We start from the raw sequence: 23,004 nt of genomic DNA, 5'->3' as shown, positions 1-23,004 counted from the left end.
GCAGGGACTGAGGTCAGGTAAAAGAAAACAAGGGAACTAAGACATTTCCCATATTTTATCTGCATTTCACAGTAAAACCTTCAAAGTCTTGAAGGAAAGTGAGTAACATCTGCACTTGCCTTTGGCTCCAACATGTTAGGCATAGATACTCCTCTGTCCATTCTCATTCCAGGGACATGACCATCCGGGAGGGACTGCATCGGATACAGGCACACAGCAGACACAGAGGTTACACACACAGAGGGTAAAGGCACTCAAGTTGTGGTGAAGACAAAGGTGAATTTGCCCTGAGACATCCCTCAAGTCTTAATTCTTGATCTTATTATTTCAATCATTGCCATGGCTGCTGTTCACTACTCCTGTGAGGTGGGCAGAGGGATCCTTCAGTCCCCTCAGCCACCACAGCTCCTGTCCCTGCTCAGGCTGGTGACAATCCCCTCCTGAGCTGACCTGCACCACTTTCCAGGGACCTGGGCACCCCAAGAGAGTGGTGGTCCCTCTCCCATCCCAGTGACTAGTGAAATTCTTCTCTAGTTCTTGCCTAGCATTAATTCAGATCCCACCCAACTGCACAGAAAGCACTCTTACACCTCTGGGCTTTCCTACTTGTAATTTACTCTATCAGCTGAGGGATTTCCTTCCTTTTTTTTTGTCTCTACAATGGGTAATTTTTACTATGAACACAAACAGGGATGGGGTAAAAAGGTGCTGTTTTGACACAGGTACTAAATCTACGGAAATAACATTTGGAGCACAATACATGGACAGCTCTGCTCCCCTCCCATAATCTTATTCTCTTTCCAATCATCATGATTTTGATATGCCATTACCAAAATTATCCAGGTAATTAAACAATTTCTTAAATCGCCATTTCATATTGTGATTGTGCTGAGGAGCCAGGCAGACTCAAACCATTCTGAAAAAAAACCTTGCAGGCAGTAATTGAAGTAAAAAGGTTTCTATTTGCAGGCACACTTCTTTCTGGCTCATCTGGGATGGCAGCACTGTAGAAAACTACTGATCAGCCATCTTGTGTGGAGAGCAAATCCCAGGGTAAAAATGAGGAGTTCAAAGCTCCTGGTATGAGAGAAAATTCCCTCTGGAAGAGACTTTCTATGTGTCTCTGGGGTCAGTACTAGAGAGGCTGGAAATAAATCCACCCTCATGTGTCCAGAGAAGGCTATTACAGATAACTCATACAGGAACAGAGTGGATTTCACAGAGCAAGTCACAGAACAGGTGTGAGTTGTCTCAGCTCAGCTCTGGGGAGATGACAAGGAGGAATCCGAGGCTGTGCCTGTTTTTTGTTGATAAGGATCTACATTGGTGATTATGCTTAAACATGCAGGAAAATCAAAGCTATTGTCTTAAGAAACCCTTCCCTGTAGCAGAAATTCAGAGTTGAACAAGGAGCTGCTTTAGGTTCTGCTGTCAGTTGATTGATGAAAACCCGTACTCTACCTGGAAATCTGAAAAGCAAAAGAGAAATCTCATCAGCTTTAGAGTGTGGAAGGACAGGAATCAGTCACAATCTACCAGAATCCTTCTCTGTTTTCTGTTATATCTGATTTTTCCAAAATCCCATCTGATTCTCTAAAGCCAGCAACATTTCTAATTTTGGACTTTGTTTGTGGAGTCGAACACTCCAAGTATTGCAGCTCTTTTCATTAACTCTCCAAGTTTTGTAACTTTCACAAATAATATTAGCAATTTTTATTTGGCACTGACTGGTACCACATCCTGCTCAAAGTCATAGTGAAGATCATGAGCAGCAAGGGGGATTAGAGGCCATTATCTCCCTTTCTACACTGGGGCACATTGTTCCAGACTGCACAGTTGATGGTAATTTTCACAGAAAAAAACCACAAAACTCACAGAACTCAGTTCATATTCCTGATAATGCACACCTGATTTGCCTTCCATTTGATCCAATGCTAAAGTATGAACAAGGATAAGCTCCACATAACAGATTTAGCAAAATAAACCCAACATTTTTAAACACGTATTTGAAGTGCTTTGAGCTAATTGAGTTTGCCAGAGAAAATTAAAATGTACTGAGCAAATACAAAGTAATCACATCCCCAGCCTTAATATAAAACAGCAGAAATGATCAAACATAATCACATTTTTACATTTATTACTAATAGACTGCAAAAGGCTCTTCATCCTTACCTCTAACAGCACCACTCACATCCCCATAACTGTTGTACTGACCAAAGTCCGTAGAGACCGGCTGTAACAGGAAAAGAGGGACAGAACATAAATTCACAATTCAAGACTTTACAAGAAGGTTGGTACATGGGGACAAATAAATTGCTTTAATTTTTTTACTTCCCCCACAATTTCACAACATTTCCTCCTTTGCTTTTTTGCCTTTTTAACAAAGTAGTTTGTGGGAGGGGAAAATAGGTTTGTTGTGACTTCAGGTGGTTTTATAAGAAACATTTATCAAACTGAAAATCCAATACAATTGATATGGAAATTAATACCATGGATAATTAAAGCCACCTTTTACGTCTCAAAATCACCATCTTCTTACCCTGTGAAGTCCATTTTTTCCATACCCAGGGAGAGAAGAGGTTTTGGAGGCTGAAGCATGTGCTGTTGAATGAGGAAGGGAAAATATTTTACTGGAAAAATCCCATGGAAACTAAAAACTAGAGCACTTGAGGAATCACTAAAAAACTAGAGCACTTGAAGAATCACCTAGTACAAAAGACACAGTTAAAAGAGCCAAGCAAACACACAACTGAGACACACTGACTTTAAGAAACTCAGTCCCAAACTCAGCACAAACTTCCACACATTCTGTAAGTTACAAACAGCTTTATCATGCCATGGTGGCAGGCCATTAACAAGGGACACTGATTTTTCCAGGCTCAAAATCAAGGTGGTACCCCCTGGATTGAAAATAACGCTCATGGATCACCCATGGGATCTGCTTTGGCATCACCCCTGATTCCAAAAGGGAACTGATGATGGCACTGATTATGCCTGCAAAGAGGGATGGACACATCTCAAACAAAGGAGTTCTCCAACCTGTGCTAAGATTAATTAAAAAATCATAAGCTTTGAGTTGAGCAGGTAGACTCTGGCCCCATAAAAATTAAAGACAGTGAGTGAGAGCCACAGGAATCCTCTCCAAGCCCATCAAGGCAACACACTGATAAAACAGGGAACCTAAGGAAATCTTAGCTTGCTTGGCAACTGTTCCAGTGGATGACTCCATAGAGACTCATCTTGTCTCTTCTTGGCTCAAAGTTCAGCTTTCATGTTACAATGGCTGGTGAATGAAGACAGTAAAATAAAACCCCCAAACCCTTCTCTGGAGATGTGAGAAGGCCACAGCCATACATCAAAATGTGCAAGGCAAAGAATCTAAGTCACTAATCTAAGTTAGCTTTTGTGCTTTTGCTTTGAAACAAAATACACCCAATTAAACTGTCAGCCCAGGTCAAAACACTGGCTGTGTTTGGAATATGCAGCCCCACTGGTCAATAATGCTGAATATCTTTTCCTGGGAGAAGAGACTAAGCAGGGACAGGAACCACCAGTGTAAGCAAAATGTGTTGCTGTAATTTAATAACCCAGCCTATTAGTGTGTGTGATGCCAGAGTGACTGAACACTTCATCCCACTTTATATCTATATTAAAGCAGCTCTCTCCTCAAAATTGCCTGAAAATCCTCAGCCTCATATTTCTTTTAATTAAAAAAACAACCACAACAGTCCTCCCCTCACAAAACCAGGTGATGAATCAGGCCACTCTTTCAGGGCAGATCACCACATAAACACGTATCAAGCAGCTTTCCCAGCTGTCTCTCTTCTGGGACACTACTTGCTATCTATTTGGTGTGTGCATTCTGTGGTGTTTATACCCGTTATTCACGATTATTGCCTCCATGAATTACCTGGAGAATCGTAACGACTGGCAGAAAGGGCTGACCTACCGCGACTCTCCTTTTCCATCTCTTCCTTCAATATTAACTGCCCCAGACCAGAGTTGAGCTACAAATGGCAATTAAAAAAAAAAATCAATAAAATAAAGCTGAGCAAGACAGTGGTAGGATTTGCTTACGGAAAGGAAAGGGGCACTTTTTGGATGGAGCTCAGAAACAGCATGAGGACAAGCTTATAACCACCTTCATGAGCTGCTCCTCCTGCAGCTGCCGGCGTCTCTGCAGCTCCTCATCATCTTCCTCCCTTCCACTTGATCTGCGTCTCATGTCAGCTCCTGCTTCCACAAAACCACAGCACAGAGAGAGCTTTGTGCATCAGTTCAACTGCAGCTCCAAGATTTCAATGCTAGTTCACAGAACTGGTCAGTTTGATTTGCTGAATAAACAAAGCAGTATTTCCTTGCAAAGTCAAAAGACTTTTTCAAAATTCTGTCTCAATAAAACTCATTTGGGTAGCCTGCCCTGTGGTTATCAGGCTTGTTATAAACTAAACAAGAACTTAAACTACACACAAGTTCCAAACCAAGCAATAGTCCTCAATACAAAAGTCATGATTGACCCTAATAGAGGAAGGAGTACTGGAAACATGGGTTTAATAACAGCAGCAACTAGATCACAGCTGAAAACCCAAAGTCTGATTTATATTTACTCTTTTATCTAGACCCAGAGAAACATTAACAGAATCTGAATTAACATTTCAAATGGAAAATTAAACTACATTAGTCTCCTAAATAAACATTCATATTTGAAATAAACAAGGCATTGGTTTTAGTCTAAAATGAAGTAAATTAATTTGATCCATTGGATAGAGCTAAAATGAACTAAGGAATTAAAATGTAGACCACTTGTAGGCACAAGTGTTCTACATTTTAATTCCTTAGTTTTTATTGAATAATTTTTATTTTCTTGAATATTCTTAATAAATGATCCAGTCTGGATGCTAGGGCAATCCAATGAACAGACAGGATGTGCTATTGCTGCAAGCATTTAGACAGCAGTTCTATTTTTTTCTGCACAGGGCTTTATCTGATACAGTTATTTACCAACACTGTGCTAGACAAACTCAGTGTTTAAAGTATGTAAACATTTCAAGTATGTAGATGACAGAGCTTCAAGTATGTTGATGTTATTCCTGTGACTCAGGGACTTTACATGTTTTCAGGTTGCAATCCCAACTAAAGGACATTTTCAAAAAGCGGCTGCTGCATGTGCAGCCCCTTCAGTTGGTCTCTGAGCTCTCCCACCCTGTGTCTCCTCTCCCAAAACTCCTGTGAAGATCCCACTGTTAAGAAAGCCATACATTGCCTCACAGAGACCTGAATCAAGCAACACCTCAGTGCTTCAGACATAACTTCAGGAATGAACCTAGGCTAGATTGCTTATTTTATGCTACAGGGGTCAATAAAAACTCAACAGAGTGAAAAAATACAAAGAAAAAAATTTAAATTGATGATACATATGAATTAAAGAAAAGAAAATAAGGTATATGTAGTGCTACAACACAAAAGAAAAATACAAAGTCTGTAGAAACAGTAATTCTGAAAATCAGGAATTATTTAGTCTGTTAATTGTTCCAATTCAGTTGTTGTTTCTTGCCATGAAATTAGTCATGTGGTTGGAAACAATCATGTTTTTTGTGGAATTTTTGCTTAGGACTAAAAGATTAAATAGAATAGCTGAGAGAAGTTAGGATTGTGTGACACAGCACACTTTTTAAGCTACTGCACTAGAATTCAAAAATTTGCTTGTGGGTTAATATCAGTGTGATCAATCTCAAAGTCCTTTAGCAAAGCCTCTTCTACTCAGTGCAATCCAACAGTTTTAGACTCAGACACTCAGTGGTCTCACCAGGAGAGCTACACTTTGTGGTGAGCATCAGGTGGACACCACCTTTCCTCCACTTTTTTGCAGCTGCCCTGTCTGTGTGCCCCGGTCAGCAGTACCTTTGGAGCTGCAGAGATGAATGGTTTGTGTTTCCATACCTATGGCAGCCAGGGAGGGAGGGCCTGGCCAGTGGTCAGTCTCAATCTTTGGTATCTCGTTGGGTGCTGGTGCATGAGCTGCTGGGAACTTGGAGGACTTGATGATATCCTCGGAGGACTTGCTCTGTGCTGCCAAGGCAGCTGCATCTAGATGGCAATCAGGGAACTTAGCTATGTAATCATCTGGAGCAGCACAAAGTCAGCCTTATTTTGGCAAAATGTTATACTTTACAAGAAGTTAGTTTTCAAAAGCAAACATTTTCATGTTCTGCTTTTCCAATTGCAGATTGAAGCAAAGCAATGCTTTTTTTCTTGCCAACAGATTGGAATCAAACCTTCCTCTCCTCCCGCATCCCCACCCCAAAGATAACCCCAAATCAGCCTTGGATTCTACTAGGGTTTCACAGTGTAAGAATGATTTTGCAAGAGTGAGAAAATGCAGTCTAGCAGTATTTGCCAATATCTCCTGAGGACAGCTGATTATTTATGAAGATGAACTCAGATTTATGTACTAATAAGTTTTCCCTCTAAGGGAAGCAAACTAATAGATCAGAGTAACAGCACAAATCCTAACATTATTGGTGCTAATTATTTCATCTGTGAAAAGCTGCAAAACAAACAAGAAAAGAAACCTGAAACAAATATATTTAACTAGGGGATTTTTTTGTGCTGCATGCCCTTGCTTAGAGCATGCAGTAGTAGTAAAAGCAGTTAGGAACTTATTAATAAATACTCAACTCCATTAAGATCAACTTGGCAGGGCAAGGCACTTGCAAAGCAATGAACCTCACCGACAAAACAGCTTGGTAGTGGGGCTTCCACTTTAATTCCATTTTAAGCCAAAGCCTTGCAAAAGCATGTGAGGATATGCATTATGGTTTTCTCTTCTTGACAGTAAAAAATATTTTAAAAAATCATCTAATAGGATTCAGTGTCCATAAAACCCAACCTTAAGTAACTCTGAGCTGGAAAATGTGTTCGCTCAAATCACCTTTGCTTATATGAGGCTATTGTATCAGTAGTAACAGTTCCAGAATTTTCTTTCCTTTTTTTTTTTTAACAGAAAGCTATTTTTAAACAAAGTGATGCACTGTGTTGCTCCTCCAACACATTCCAGGTAGTTAAGCAACATCAGTGTTAGATATCACTGGGAATTCTGAGCAGCTGATGATTGGAAAACTCTTAAGCATAACTGCAGGTATGGAGGGAGCTGGTCAGAGTTTACAAAAGCATGACTTCAAACAGTACTTACGTATTAGAATTGGTGATGTCAGTGGTTAAACATTCACATGTTAATGGGAGGTGAGGAGATACATTAAAACCATAAAAATAAACAGAAACAATGTTAAGACTTTTTTTTCAAAATGAGCTTAAGGTTTGAAACTTAAAAAAGAAAGGGAGGAAGACCCTGATGTGATAGCAGAGCAGTGTAATCTGCAGTGCTCACTCCTGACTACAGAATGCACTTGTGGGCTTTCCTGCTCACCCCAGCTCACTGGCTCTCAGCCAGCTGTTCATCTAAGCCCTGCAGTGCTGCTGATTTGCTACTTAACCCTAAATACATTTCACTGGATAAAACATCTGCAAAGGGATGAAAATTCAGAGTCTACAAATAGGAGTAATCTGTCTTTCACTGAGGTAAATAAAAGCCATCTCCTACGCACAGCAGGAGGGAAGAGTAAACACACTCCTTCATGATGATTCCTTTATAATGTTCCTTATAACAGTAGAAACACTCTTTCGTGGTGATTCCTTTATAATGTTCCTTGTAAGAGTGAACACACTCCCTTAAAATGCAGCCTTCCCCTGTGGGACTAAAGACAGACAAGGCTGTGGGCTTCTGCCATCATTGTCATTTCAGACTTGCTATGACAACACCAACACCAGAAAGTTCAGAGCACTAACACTGCTGTCCAACTCAGAACCCAAACACCTGGAAAAACAAGTACAGCAAACTACCTCAGCTGCATCCCATGGCTGAGAGTCAAATTAGCCCTGTCACTGATAAGTCACCTATAATATCTTCACTAATTAAAGATTCTTATTTAAAACCACATTAAAGGTACATTTGGAATTCCAGTCTGATTATAACATCTCCATCTTTGCTGCAGAAAGAAATTATTGTACACAAAATGACTTCACAAAATCGGGATATTTTGTGAGGTCACTGTCAGAGATCTGTCTGCTGTTAATTCATTTTAACATGACCAGTACCAGTACTCTTAAAATAAAAGCTTAAAGAAGAGAAATGCTGGAAGGTATCATAATGCAAACAGCAAAATCTCAGCTAATAGCAATTTTGCCATTAATATCCACACGGTAACATTAACCATATAATCCAAATGAAACAACAGGCCTTAAAACAGAATCACTTTCCAGGACATGCAATTACAGCCATTTCAAGCTTGAACTACTAAATTTTTATGCTTGCAAAGCAAAAACTGAGTGCTTTTCACAAACTGCACATTTTTAAATTCAGTTGACACTCCAATTTTGAAATAAAAAGGGAAAGGTCATTTACCGTGTTGTTTGTAGATGGGCGGTTTCCTGTAAATGTTGACACCTTGATCTGTGACATTAGGAAACAGAGAAAAGGGAATGTGAAAACTACTTCAGTTGTACATAAAGATAACCACTAAAGCAATAGATAGACCAAATCAAGGATGTAGCACAAGAAAAAGCCAGAAAACTATTTCTAGTATTATACAAAACCAGATTATTTAAAGATAAGAAAACATAGGAACAAGTGAAAAGTCAAAGACATGTGGTATGAAGTCCTTTGGAGCTGATTCTGTAACATGTGGATGCATCAACTCATGAACCCTCAGTTTTAAAGTGGGATAAAAGAGAAGAAATGTAAGCAGGCAAGACATTTCAATGGTGAGGATACAAGCCATTTGGGGAAAACTACCCCAAATAACTTCTGTGGAAAATTGTGCTTCAGTCAGAACAGCTCAATTTCCTTTCCAACTGACTGGCTGGATTGAACAGAGGAGAATGCAGTGAGCCTACAATTCACTTCAAAACCCAGAGAACAAAATAGCCACCTAGGACACTGCTTTGAACAGGCAACAACAGCCACACTTCAGTGAGTGAAAGGAATTCTTTATGCAATGTTCACTGATATGCTACTAATTCTCAAGCCATAAGGACAGATTTTCTTTTTTCTGTAATTTTTTTATATGAGGCCTACCATATTGCATACTACCTATGTAAATCAGAATAAAAACACTTCCCAGAACTCCAAAGCAGTAAAATCTACAGCATGTCTAAATGATACCATATTTTTCCAAATAATAATCTAGGACAGGAACCATTTTGTTCTAAACTACCTTCCCACCCCAGCCAACATTTCATGTATTCAGCACAGCTACAAGTACAAAAGCTAATCCAAAATCAGCACTACAGTGCAAAAATGTGCCAAAATCTTATTAGAAGAGCAAATTGAACTACAGGGAGCTAGAAAATTAATATCAGAAACCCATTTTGCTACTTTATGCTGCCTGAAAAAAGTTTTCAGTTACATTAGAGTGAAAGATGAAAAGGAATTTCAGAAACACATGTGCTGTATCACAGATCCAATTAAAGTGTTACAGGAGACAACTTTGCCTTTGGTGTTAAGGAAAGTTAAACTTAAAAATCTATTGAAACAGAGGCAAATCTTACTCTGCAGAACCCTACATCCTTAAACAAACAGGCAAACTCACTGCACAGAAAGGCTGTGGTACTTCATTCCTGTGTGGGATCTGTTATGGTCACTTGAGGAGCAAACAGGTAGGAACATTTCAAGGGCAGTCATGCAGTCCTTCTGCACACACATGGACCCAGAGAGCTGCAGGGAGGATGGGAGCACAGCTCCTTCCCTGGCTGCACGGCCCCAGCTCGAGAAGAGCTCCCACACCATGCTCCAGGTCACTTCTCACAGCTATTCATGCAATTAGGCTTGAGTTTAGTGAGGCACCGAGAGCCAGGTGAGCTTAAGTGGTTAAAAGAGCCAACCTCAGCCAAGCCAGGTCACCCTTGCTGGAAGGGGGGTGCACAAACTGTTTATCTGCCAGATTTGAGGAGAGGAGGAAGGGCAGTAACCTCTGGCAGTAAGGAGGAACACCAGGCTGAAGGGAATCTGAAAGTAACTGGAGAGAACAAGGCTTTCAGCTAGTGCTGAGGCAGTCAGAGGCATGTCCAAACCCTAGGGACACACAGCTCATCCCATCAAAATCCAAGACATACGGTCTTCTCAGGTGCTGGAACAACTGCAGAGCTCACTTCAAAATAGAGACTGCTCTCTGTAGGAAGGACATCCTAATGCACACATATCCTTGTGGATCTGCAGGACTCCCTGAGGACACCAAGCCATCGCACAGAACAAGAAAACAACCTTGCCTGCTTTAAAAAGAAAAGGACACTAAACTAGAATTGCTGTGTTCAAAACTGAAACAAGCCACAACAATCTGAATGAACAATATATGTAATGGCTCACTGGCCACCTCTTTTCTGCATGTAACTCAAAACCAACTCCTCTAAAATTAGCAGAGCTATGCTGGTGCAAATGGAAGAAAAACCGAGCCCGACATAGTTCATATACAGCTCACAGACCATCAAAAAACCCTGAAAAATGAAGCATTCTAAGAGTGAAACAGCTGACCAAGAGAATAGGTAAGAATCACAAAAATCACAATAAACCCCTACATTCCTTAAGGCACTACTCCTCTCAGCAAGGCCAGAAGCAGTTCCAAATGCTGAGGGTGCAACCCATGGCAAACGGTGTGAAAGGATGGAGACAAGACAGGAGTTACAAAGGCTACATTCTACACTGTGACAGGACAGCGAGACACACACAGTGCCAGCTCCTACCTGGAACATGGAAATGTTTAGGGGCCTGAGCGTAAGTTGGAGTGAGAGGGCGACTGTCAGGCCGATAGGGGACAGGGGAGTTCCGACCGCTGGACGGCTCATTGCCTCCAATGAAAGAATGGAGAAAACAAAATGAGAAGAGGGAGAGCAATAATAAAAAAAAAAAATTAAAAAAAAAAAAAAACAAGGCAAGCCCAATCAAACCCAAACAAAACTGGTGGAATCAAAACCTCCAAGGAGAAAAGAAGTTGAACCAAAAGTATAAATACAAACAATAAGGAGAGCTGGTAGTAGCCCTGGTGAATTTTTTTTCCCCCCTGATCTTCCTGCAGAGACAAAAATTCTTGTTCAGGCTGGAGTTGAGGTTTGAGCAGCTCAGACTCATTCTGACGGCATGCAGGCAGGAGCTGTGTGCTTGTAGCTGGTGATTAGATGGGCAGGTCAGAAAAGAAGAATGGAAGGTTACTTGGCAATGATTTTTTAGTACAGAGATTGATATTTGGAATTAAAAGGCGCAAACATGGAGCAGAGTAGTTGATATGCAAACCCAAAGCAGATAGAAGCAGATGCTGGCAGTTACTACAGTTCACTAAACCAAAAGTCTACAGAAACCAGAAACAGAAAATAGCTGTTAGGTCACTTGGTCCATATCAAAAGGCATAACTGTTTCACAAACACTCTTTCATTGGTTTAGGAAAATTCTGATATGGCAAAATAATTTGTAAAGCAGTGCAGCCCATTTGCTGGCTGTACACACCTTGTTCATGACACTCCAAATCTCTGTCAGTGCCAAATTTGCTTCTGATGACAATACTTCACCACTGCTAATTTAGCAAAGCTGAATCTAGGACCTGTAAATCTCAGCTCTAGTTTGCACACACAGTTTGTGCCATTTGTAGGATTACTCTTACTAGGGCTACCCCTCTGCCTCCTGACAATGCAGCACAGCAATCCAACAGCCCAGAAAGTTTATGTGCCTTGTCAGGGAGTCAGGGCTGCTGCACAACCACGATGGTGGACCCCAAGTATCAAGACTTAACGGCCAGATATCCATTCACATCTCTGTGTGTGTACCTTGAAAGAATGCAGCTGCCTCTTTTATTGTACCATTCTTCAAACTAGAGCAAACTCACACAAATAAAAACCATCTTCACAGGTGCTTATTTCACATGGGTGGGGGTGACCCCAGCAGTGAAGAGTAAGGGAACATCAAATCCTTTCAATTTTTAAAGTATACACAAGGGCTTAAAAACCCCTAGAAATGTTGATTAAAAAAGAAGGGGAAAAAATGGAGGGCGGAGGAGGGAATGATAACAAATACAGAAGGCTATAACACATAGGAAAAAAAAATTCAAGCCTGTTTCCTATGTCCTGTTAGAGGACCCAAAACCTTAAGACTCAGCACACTATTTATCTATTTGGGGTGGGGAAATAGGTGTGGGAGAAGGAAAAAAGAAGTTTTCTTTACAATTTATACATTAAATCCTCTTTTACTTGAACAGTCATCTACCAATCTAAAAGGCACTAAAGGAGGAAAAGAAAAGCTCTTTTACAAACCTTGCTGAGATGTGCCCCAGAGGCTTCAGCCAGTATACAAGTTAACCCACTGCATATGAATGCTTTAAAAAGTGCATGCACAGTTCAGGGGGCTTGGGTATACAAAATTTGTCCAGAAGAATGCATGTACAAAATTCTGTATTTATCACTGACATTTCAGCCCTAAATGACATGATTCTCTCTTAACCACATGTGTTGATGGTGGTTTTCTATTCTTAGTGCAGTGATGTTGAATTTCTGGCTGGGTAACAGTAAGGGCTACCTCTGAAAAGCAGCATGAATGATTAGTTAAACATTATTGTTTATCTCAATCTATGGCCCTTTACTTAGCAATGCCAATATTGTGTTCTACTTCTCCACCCTTTGAGATATTGTGATGGTGAAACACTTCATTTTACTCAAGTCTCTTGATTCTACTGAGAAATTATGAGTTACTTTTCAGCAAAATCATTGTTTTGTAAGGGAAAAACCCATCAATATTAATATGTCTTGAGATACAGTTAGTTGTTTATAGAGAACCTGTCACTGCCTTTTTGCTTTCTTTGGAAATTATATTCAATGGAAGAAAAAAAACCAAAAGGGATTTATTGACCTGTGGACTTGTCTCAATAGAGGAGTCACAAATACATTTTACCCATTGGCAACTGGTAGACTAAATGTGTGCATGTTCAATTTGCAATGCTTCTATCACCAACACTACAAATACAGGGAGGAAACCCTCCTTAGACCCCTCTCTACCCCTAGACCCAGATAAGTGTGCTCACACCCATTCATGTATGCTGGCTGGTCTTGCATCAGGGACACAGATAATTTGTTCAGAGAGAACTGGACACGTTGTACAATGCACCCAGCACCAGGCAGACAGTTACTGTGGTATCACCCTGAAGGTGATGCTTTACAGACGCCTCTGCTGGCTTATATTTCCTGTTGTACCTAATGACTCCTGCTAGTAGAAACAAATAACTCCCCTTCACACTTCCTACGATGGCAGCCTCATTGCCTCCAATCTGTTCCAGAAGGAATGGTACATCCACTTAGATTCCCATTAGGCCATCCCTGAGGAGCCCACTCTCATAACGAGGCTTAAGTGCTTGGGATGCAGCTGCAAAACCACCCACAATTTATGGAAGCAGTGCCAACATCTGCAGAATGTGCATGTGCACAGAGGAAAGCAGAGCTCCTGGCTGCCTCTACCTGTCTCCCAGGGCCTCATGGCCAGCCTGCTTGCAGCTTTACATAAAAACCCATTAAATCTGGGTTCCTTGCCTGCACAGAAATGGCTCTCTTACTGTTGCAGATATGCTGTAACTACTCTTAACTCCCCAAAGCAACAAGAGCACTCCAGTTCACCAACACTGTAGAAAGAACTAATTCTCACACCCTTGTCATGAAGTTGAATATGTCTGTGTGTAGGTGGGGGAATGTTAAAGAGATAATGGAAGAAGCTTAATGTAAAAATCAATCACTGCAGCACAGCAAAAGGGAAATTCAGAGGTTTTTTAAACTTTCATTCTCTTTGCTCCATCAGGTAGTTGTTTTCTATAGCTGAATTTGTTAGGCAAGCTGCCCTAACAGCCAGGAATAGAATTGCTTGCCCACACACAGCCCAGTGTAATGCAGGTCCCTGCTGCCTTCTGAAGTGCTCACCATTGGGCTCACTGTGGGATTCACAAGCTCAGCTCATAGAATCAGGCCAAAAAACCCATATGCAATCAACACTGAGCCTTCTGTCAACCTGCAACCAACACTGAGCCTTCTGTCAGGTTCCAGTTTAGTTGCTCTACTTCTGAGTAGACATAGGAAAACAAGCTCAACAGCACCTGAAACCCTTACTCCTGTTCAGGTTTTGTCAAGCTATCATGCATCTTCTTGTCCACATGTGTACCCATTATATCACATAAAAAACTGAAAATCATTGAAAAGCCAATACTCAACTGTTTTCCAGAGCAAAACTTTCACCTGCATCCACAAAACCCTGGAAACAGTCACCAGGTACAGAGAGCATTTGATTTCAGAGACCTGCCTCAGGGAAGGAAAGAGGGAACCTGTGAAAACCAAGGTCCAAATTCTCTATGAAGTTTGGTAGACTCTTCATGGGAAGGTCTGTGAGCAAAGGAATACACATTACTTTGGAACCCTTCTACGTGGAAATCTTATGGGGGCTTTGCAATACTCTTGAATGCCTCTAAAAAATTCTAGGCATGCAAGATGAAATCCTGGCTCTCAATGAGGGTTTTGTCTCTGATTTCAGAAGGGTCAGGGTTTCTTTCATTCGTGGACTTGTTTTGATTCTTTCATAGCAAAGACAGTGCTTTATTGAGACAAGACCAAATTCAATGGAGAGTCCAAATTAGATTAAATGAAGTCTAAGCTGATGTATATTACACACTCTTCCAGCTTTTTCAACATATATGTTACATCAACAAACTCTCACTCTAAGGCGTCTTTAGCCCCTTTCACTCCTCCAATTTCTTTACTTTTGGCTGTGTTTATGAGGTTTAATCAGTATGCTTCTTTAAGCCTTATGTTGTATGAAAACACACTGAAACTGGTCTAAATGTCTTCTTTTCTGGCCTGAGTATACAAAATAACACAGGTGTAATGTGCCGTATGACACTTCAGTTATTATTAGGCTACTGGGAAATCATGCCCCTTTACCAAAGCAGTTTTAACATGATCTGTATTTTCTGACTCCCAAAGGGAAAAACCCCATAAGTTATTATTTTGTGAAATCTTTCTTACAAACCAACATCAAGGTCACCTTCTTGCTAAAAGTACAAGTGAGAAAGGCAGAGCCACTCAAAAGATCACATGGTGCCTCTTCTGTCACAGTGCTATGAATTTGAGCATCCAGCAGCTTGGCGGAGTTATGACACATAAATGCTGTCCAGGCCTTCTGAAAAGTGAGGATTCCTACAACATCCTTCAGGACATACCTGATAAAAACCATCCTCCCCTCCTCTGTCTACAGCACTTGCAATCCCATTTGGCCTTCTCTAACAGTAACTGAGAAAGATACCTGACCTACATGCCAAGGAGATTCTTTGCAATCTGAAAACAATAAGCATGGATTTCCAATAGTTCTTCTCATTTATCTGTTGAAGAAGCTATTTTCTCAACAGAAAAAGAATGAAAATGCCACCTGAAAGAGTGAGAGCATTTATCTGGATTTACAGCAAAGAAATGTTGAAATTGCAAGGACTATGAATTAACTGCATGCTGAAATGAGCAGTATAGCTATTTTTAAGGGTCCCAATCTTTTTAAGTGAGATTTTTTTAGAAATAGAGATATAGTAGAAAAGTGGACAGTGCAGATTATCAAAAACAATCTTAAAAAAGGCAAGAGTAAAATTAGTGGTGGTTATCTGAATGCTTAAAGAGCTGTGATGCTGAGATCTATTAATATTTATTGAAACTTCATGGCAACAACTTTCTTGCAACTGCTTTTGATTATCTCCAGTTTATGAGTATCTATAATAATCAATGGTGCCAGATTGGAATCTATGTTCAATTTATTCAGCTTTGTCTTTCTGAGCTCTTGTAGGTGATATAAGCTATGACCTTCTCCCCCAAAACAGAAGAGATGGCCCAGCCAAGTACTCCAGTAAAACTCAGAGTAAAACCACATTCACAAAAAGCAAGAAACAAAACTAAAAGCTTACTGAGCTAAATGAGTCCCTTGAAGGGACACAGTGAAAGAAGAATCCTTGTCCAAATCAAACCATGGAAAATAAAAGACTGAAAAAAAGACCAGATCCTCAAATAATGTAAATCCTTGCAGTGCTACTGCCTTCAGCAGAGCCTGCTGATTTGCATTAGTTGAGGAGAGGCCTAGAGATTTTAATTTTATTTTGTTGAGTCCTAATTATTGCCAAGGTGAATAACAATGATTAAGTTCCATTTTGCCACTGATCTTTATATAATCTCTTTTTTTCCCTTCTTCATAGTTTTGATCACCTTGCCCTCATTCAGGCATTGCTGTAATCAAATTTTCACTGCATGTTTTAAGAATGGGGCGGTAATAATTAAATTTGATAAACTAACCAAATTTTCACTGCACGTTTTAAGAATGGGGCAGTAATAATTAAATTTGATAAACTAACTAACCAAATTTTCACTGCATGTTTTAAGAATGGGGCGGTAATAATTAAATCTGATAAACTAACCAAATTTTCACTGCATGTTTTAAGAATGGGGCAGTAATAATTAAATTTGATAAACTAACTAACCAAATTTTCACTGCATGTTTTAAGAATGGGGCAGTAATAATTAAATTTGATTAACTAATCAAATTTTCACTGCATATTTTAGGAATTGGGCAGTAATAATTAAATTTGATAAACTAACTGCTGAAGGGATTGTTGTGTACCGCTTTAGAAAGAAGCTAAATTCGGCACATACAGGTTCTGAGCAATAAATGAAAATGCTTCTCTGTGTATTTCTACCAGGTAAAAGCTTGGTGACTCTTCAACTAGGGCCCTTAGAAATGACATATTTCCTCCAGAAAAAGGACATTATGTCTATTCTAAACGTAGTTCTGAGTGCAGCAGCACATTTCGAGGCATGCTCAGCTACACAGCCATCGGCGACCTCCCAGAGCCACGCCTTCACAGCTCTGCCAGAGCGCCAACAGGTCTCCAGGTGGAGGGTACTCCCTGGAGAGAGGCCTGGCTCCTTACCTTTGGCATGGGGGATGAAGTGGTGTCGGAATGGGGAGTTGGGGCGGGAGTCATGGAGCGCGGGGCCGCTGCAGCGCGGGGGTGCCACGCGCCGCGCGCCCAGAGCCAGCAGCTCTGCGGCCACGGGCAGGCAGGGGCAGGACAGAACGGAGACAAAGAAAAGCAATAAGAGACAGGCAGGGAAGGAGGCTTCGAAGGAAGCAGGAGGAAAAAAAAGGCATTGAACAATTAGGATTCTGGAAAGAAGGAAGGAGAAAAGAAAAGAACAGAACGGTTAAAGACGCACCAACGGGCCCGTAAATGTTACGACAAAATTACAGGAAGTGTTAGAAGAGAGGCTTAGGCTTGAACTGCATGGCTAATTTAGCATAACATCATTGGCTTAATGAGCTTCTGAGCAATGCCTTGTTACCAGAAAGTAGCCTGCTACCAGCATGCAAACATCACAAACGTTGACGCTCAATTAGTTAAGAAAGCAGCTGGTTTAAAAAGTGCCTGACCAAAAAATGTCAGTCAAGAGGCATGCAAGCTGTTTTCTATTGTTTTAAGACATTCCAAAAATGCTGCCAACATCAGCTAGGGCACCAGGGGAGGAAAAGGCTGCAAACTTTTTCAGAATTTGTAGCACTTGGTTTTTGAAGAACCTTATCCTGACAACGTCAGTACAGCAGTTCACTTCTCTCTCAAGGGCTAGCTGGGAGCAAAAGAGAAGTGATCTGGGGCCACTGGGTGTATTCAGAGAGAAATTATTCTTGCAAAATAGTATGGTTAAAAGAATTTCTATTAGGAGGAAAAAATATATATGTTTGTGCTTATTATTCAATAAATAATTACTGTAGGAAAATTATTAAAGTAGCTTCAACAACTACCCCAAAACAGGGTAGGAAACATCAAATGACAAATATACAGAATTACTTCTGTGTCATATGAGGATCAGTAACAGGTGAGCACAAGATGAGATCATCTGAACATAGATAAGTTTGAACAAATATCTCTCCAGAAAACCCTTCAGGCTGTGGACTTTGGAAGATTTTACATTGGCTCACAAGTCTGGCTTGAGCCCATCTGCCCATCACAAGAGTTACATAAACAGAGATTGCTTCTGGGGAAGGCCTTTGACTGAACACAGACAGTAAAACTCAATCACAGTCAAGTCTGGAATAGGGCCTGGATTTGTTCATATCCCTGAGACAACAGATAAAAATGGAAAAATCCCCTCAGACATGGAGAACCAAGGGACAGAAGTTTGCAGCTTTTTCATGTTTTCAGGTCTCTTTCAGTTTCAGTTGTAACGTCATCTTAAAACACAGTCATGTTGTCAGCACCAAGTATCAGACACAATTTGCTTCTGTCCCACCTCCCTTGGGACCCTTAAATAAGGCATTCACTGACAGACACAATTGGCTGCTTTCAGCCCATCCCCACTAGGAAATGGCTACAGCATTCAAGTTCCACAGTGGTGGCTCTATTATGAATCTTTAATTTTAAAAACGCAGCTCCTATTGCATATGGGCTTTTGGCTGTAATCACCAAGGAAGATGAAACCATGCAATTGTATCAATTAATTTAAAAACAGATCACAAAGATTTAATTCATTACCATACACAATAAAATCAGTATTTAAAAGTCTTCAATGAGTAGCATTTAGCCATATACATTTTTATGCATTTTGGGTGTGGATGAATAGTTCATTTTCATATCTTGCTTTTAGATACACAACCAGTAATTTTCAAGGCACTGGGAACCTGAATGACCTGTACATTTTCTTTACTGTACTGCTAAACCAGAAAATAAAGTATGTTTTCAAGTGTTCCCAGGCAATTGCCTACAGCTTTAATTAAAAAGATACCTTCTGAGTCCATGTCTTAAAAAATGACAAGCAATTTGGAACATATGGGTGTTTTGCTTCTGAATATGAGATTCTATGGCTGCACCAAGACTTAAAGGAATTTTTTACAAGGGAATAAACCTAAATTACTAACTTCTGTACAGTCAAGCCGTAATTTTTGTTTCCAATATGTGATACTTTTCCCAAATTCCAGAATGAACTTTGTGATTCACTGCTGCAAATTTTTGCTTGCTTTCAGAAGCGTACAAATATTTTTAAAAGAACTGATTGGAAACAAAACCAGAAGATACATATTTATGATGCAAGAAACAGGCTAGTGCAAAAGACTATGTCAATCCAGAACAAAAAAACCAGGTAGAAAACGAGACATTAAAATACACAACAATTTTTCAATCCGAAACTTCCACTTCTAAGAGAAAGAAGTGCTTCACTGCACCACTGAGTGGCATAATAAAGAAACAGTATTTTTGCATGGATCTGCAATGCAGTTGGCCTTACCAGGTCTGTGGAAGTGCTGGGGGGAGCGTGACATGGTGGGGGTGTAGCTGTGGCGGCTGTACACGGGAGAGTTGATGGAGCCCTGGCTGGTGGACCTGTGAATCATGCGGTCCCGAACGTCCTGGTAGCCCTGCAGGACAGAGGCAGCCACTGGTAAATGGAAATGCACAGAACACATTTTTAGCAGCACTTAAGTTCTGTGGATCTGAAGGCATCAGCAGAAGCGACTGAAATAGCAACATCCCTTAAGCTTTCAACCTACTTCATTAGCACTGCTCTCCAAGGATCTGCTCCAACCCACTTTTACAGTCAGAATTCAGTCGTGGAAGAGTTGGAACCTGTAATTTCTATTAAGCTGTGTAACAGTCCTAGATTTGCCCATGTTCCCTGACTCCATAATGGAAGCTGCATCCAGAGCATGTGTGTCCTGCAGTGTCCTGCACAAGACACATCAACTGGCCATCAGCAAGCTAATGGAGCTTGGAGACCAGCAAGAATTCAAGAGCTGCAGCACAGAGCTCTCTGTGGCTAAACTGACCATGTGTCACCAGCTGTATCAGCAGGTATTTATATCCAAATCAGATTCCCCATGCATCTGAAAACATGACACCTTGTACAGCAAAATTCAGTTTACTTGGTTTCCTGGGGGTACAAAAGCCAATAAAAGAAACAAAAAAACCCCCAGAAAAACAAACTACACCCTCACCCCCTCCCCTCCATGAAACAAACTAAACCAAGACAAAAAGGAAAGGACTGATGAATGCATGAAGATTTACAAGAAATTTACAGTCCCTTTATTTTTAACTAGTAGCAATAAGTGCAGCTTTTATGTTGCAAATAAGCAATAGGATAATGCAATGATAATGATTCCGCAAGGGCATCGATTGTATCCTGACAAATGACTTCCCAACTCTTCCATATAATTAAGATGTTCAAACTCACTCCTCTGGCAAAGCAAAACCAAACCAGACCATAGTTATGTTTTCTTCAAGAGAAAATTGCAAATGTTTCAGCAGGAAATATGGGTTGTTATTTGGATGCTTAGAACAGCATTTTATCTGCTGTAAATCCTGCAGCTCCCGAGACCTGAATCTGCCTGTGCCACGAGGAGCAGGAATGCACCAGAAGTGACACCTGCTGGACAAAGGGCTCTGCTTTAGTGGGAGGAACGGCAGCTTCACTTCTTGTACAATATGAGCTTCATGTTTCCTTCTTAGAAATAATTTTTGTTAAGTTTCTACATTGAGAAAACATGCCTGTGTGGCAAACACAGATGGATCTGACTGACAAGAAACCCAATGCCTACAACTGGCTCGAGGGTATGATTCTAGTCACAGAAGGACACTGCCCCCAAAGGTTCCACCAAACTTACTTCTGCAGAAGGGGTGGGTGATAAAGTCCTTGGAGACTGCAAAGACATAAAAAATAAGGTTATGAAATATCATTGCATATGCTGGGCCAGAAAATGGTAATCTAAACATTGCTGCAGGTACTCTGACACATGACAGTGTAAAGTGGCAATGCAGAAATTATTGAGACCATTCCAGCACTGGAACCTGCTTTTTCCACATGGCTCAGGGACTGGTCCATAAATCACTGACGTTTAAAGTTTCTGGGAGAATCTTTTTAAGCGTGATTAATTCAGTCAAGTACCATGCAAGATCATCTTAGTCATCTAATCACTGTGGTAATTAAAACATAGCTGCAAAGATCAAAATCAGAAAGAGTTATTAATTTAACAACCATGCCTGTCATGAAGAAATCTTTAAAATGGAAATCAAAAGTAAATAAACTTAACTCAGAGCTTTTGCATGGAAAATCAGAGTATCTTTCAGGATGAAGCATGTTTTCCCTCCAACGCATACACTCTGGCAAAAATGTGCTTCTCCCCAAGGCCTTACATTTCATACCCATGCAAAGGAGCACGTAGTTGTCATCAGCATTTCTTTGATGTGACCTCCTTTAAATCTCTGTGTTGCTCCATGGTTACGTAAGGAGAACAGACAGGAATTACAAGCATGTGTATTGGAAGAACTGCACAAAGGCCAGTGGGCAGAAATATGCACAATATTATGAAAAGTTTCTGTAACACCTAGGGAAACTGAGGCCAGAAATGCCTTTAGAAGAAACATATGATTATGCATATGCTGATGGTACAAACAAGAATAAAAGCTATGTGTAATTACCAGTTATGTGCTCTTCAACCACCAGGAAATTTGAAGCTGGGAGATCAAGATTTAATTATTTCCTTTGTGCACAAAACTTCAATATTATTTGTCATAGTAAACTGGGCAAGAGATTATGCCTTCAAATAAGACCACAATTATAGAATGATATGGCTATTAAGATAACATCTCAGAAGCAAAACTGCTGATTCTGGTCCAACTACTACACTAATGTAGAACAGCAGTAGTGTAAAAAGTATGCAGTTTCTGGTAATAAATATCCAGCTGGTAAACATCCATAAATTTTGGACTGAGAGACCATTCACTCATGGAGCTGGTGACACTGAGAATGCTAAGTATCCAAACAAAGGAACAACATTTTTTACTGGATAGAGAACAACTCCTTTTCAGCAAATTTCCATAAAGCTGTTTAAAACTGCTTTTGCTACTTTCCATCAAAGTCTTGAAAATATTTTATATTCCTATTTTCCTAATTCCTATCCTCTAACACCAGCAGCTGTAAAAACTTTTCTCCACCTTCCTCCTTGCTTTGGAACAACATTTTCTACAAAAACTCAGAGCTAACCTAAAAAACTCAGAGCTAACCTAAAACGTTCAATATGAACGAAAAAAGCACATGTTGTGAGGTGCATTCTCACATTTTTCTCCTAGCAATTCATGTGTTACTCTAAATGAATGAATTTCTATCATCTGCTGGGGTTACCTGGATGCTGAGGTAAGGCCTACAGTAAAAGGTAGTCACAGGAATGTAAGACTGGGAAGGCAGCCGAGAAAGTAGCATGCTGAATCCAGGTATTTTTCCTTCCATGTATTTTTTCTCCATCACTAGCTGACGTGGCTTTTTGGGAAATGGAAGCTCACTCTGCAGCCAATTTAGTGTTTCATCATGCACAGGTGAACTGTCAGATCTCAAATTCAAAGGCTGCCAAGGAATGTTTGCTTCTCCAGGTCTTTCAAAACCTGGTCTATCACAGAAGGCCACACTATGATCAGTTTGAAACACACTGGGCAGGTGAGTGAGAAAAGCAGCTCAATCCCAGAACAGCAGGCCAGTGGAAATACAGTGAGGGCTCCAGAAGGGGAAGGGGAAAGGGAAGAGGAAGAGGGCTTCTTCTGACCAAACTTATATAAAAATTTCTACTGCAAAAGTCTCAATTCTCAATTCCTTTGTGATCTGAGAGTTTTCTCTAATACCTGAAGCCACACAGATAATTTTGTCATCTAGGAAATTTCTGCTAAATTTTACAGGTATCATTCTGCATGCCACACTGATCTATTTTAGCAGTCTTTTAACCAAACTACCAGATAGGATCCCTGCTCCACTTGGAAGCATCTATCATGTTAGAAAAAATTATTTTTTCATTTCATGTCTGCTTGTTTAGTGAAATGTGTTTCAGAGCATTTAGTGCTTTCAACAAACAGAATACTTGAAATAAAGGTC

The 23,004-nt window shown here is 40.4% G+C and overlaps 1 protein-coding gene across 3 annotated transcripts in view; it reads right to left on the bottom strand.

Annotated features, from left to right (window-relative positions):
• ABLIM1 (actin binding LIM protein 1) overlaps window positions 1–23,004 on the bottom strand; it is a 187,000-nt gene that overhangs the window by 5,976 nt on the left and 158,020 nt on the right. Inside the window, exons 13-24 of one of the 3 annotated variants that reach the window (XM_054277060.1) lie at window positions 20,750–20,785; window positions 19,378–19,507; window positions 17,031–17,144; window positions 10,795–10,899; window positions 8,462–8,509; window positions 5,941–6,081; window positions 4,142–4,233; window positions 3,911–4,007; window positions 2,540–2,601; window positions 2,173–2,233; window positions 1,462–1,469; window positions 120–194 (exon numbers count right to left, since the gene is read on the bottom strand). In XM_054277060.1, the coding sequence (XP_054133035.1) occupies window positions 120–194; window positions 1,462–1,469; window positions 2,173–2,233; window positions 2,540–2,601; window positions 3,911–4,007; window positions 4,142–4,233; window positions 5,941–6,081; window positions 8,462–8,509; window positions 10,795–10,899; window positions 17,031–17,144; window positions 19,378–19,507; window positions 20,750–20,785 (969 nt within the window). Of the gene's footprint in view, window positions 1–119; window positions 195–642; window positions 1,470–2,172; window positions 2,234–2,539; window positions 2,602–3,910; window positions 4,008–4,141; window positions 4,234–5,940; window positions 6,082–8,461; window positions 8,510–10,794; window positions 10,900–17,030; window positions 17,145–19,377; window positions 19,508–20,749; window positions 20,786–23,004 lie in introns of those variants that run through there. The other 2 variants (XM_054277058.1, XM_054277059.1) reach the window with 2 other exon arrangements.

This window comes from Melozone crissalis, unplaced genomic scaffold, assembly GCF_028551555.1.
Source record: "Melozone crissalis strain CALT ecotype California unplaced genomic scaffold, PUWL_Pcris_2 ptg000019l_1, whole genome shotgun sequence".
Lineage (NCBI taxonomy): Eukaryota > Metazoa > Chordata > Aves > Passeriformes > Passerellidae > Melozone > Melozone crissalis.
Note: the sequence above shows the minus strand (reverse complement) of the source record. Positions and strands in the feature narration are given on the sequence as shown.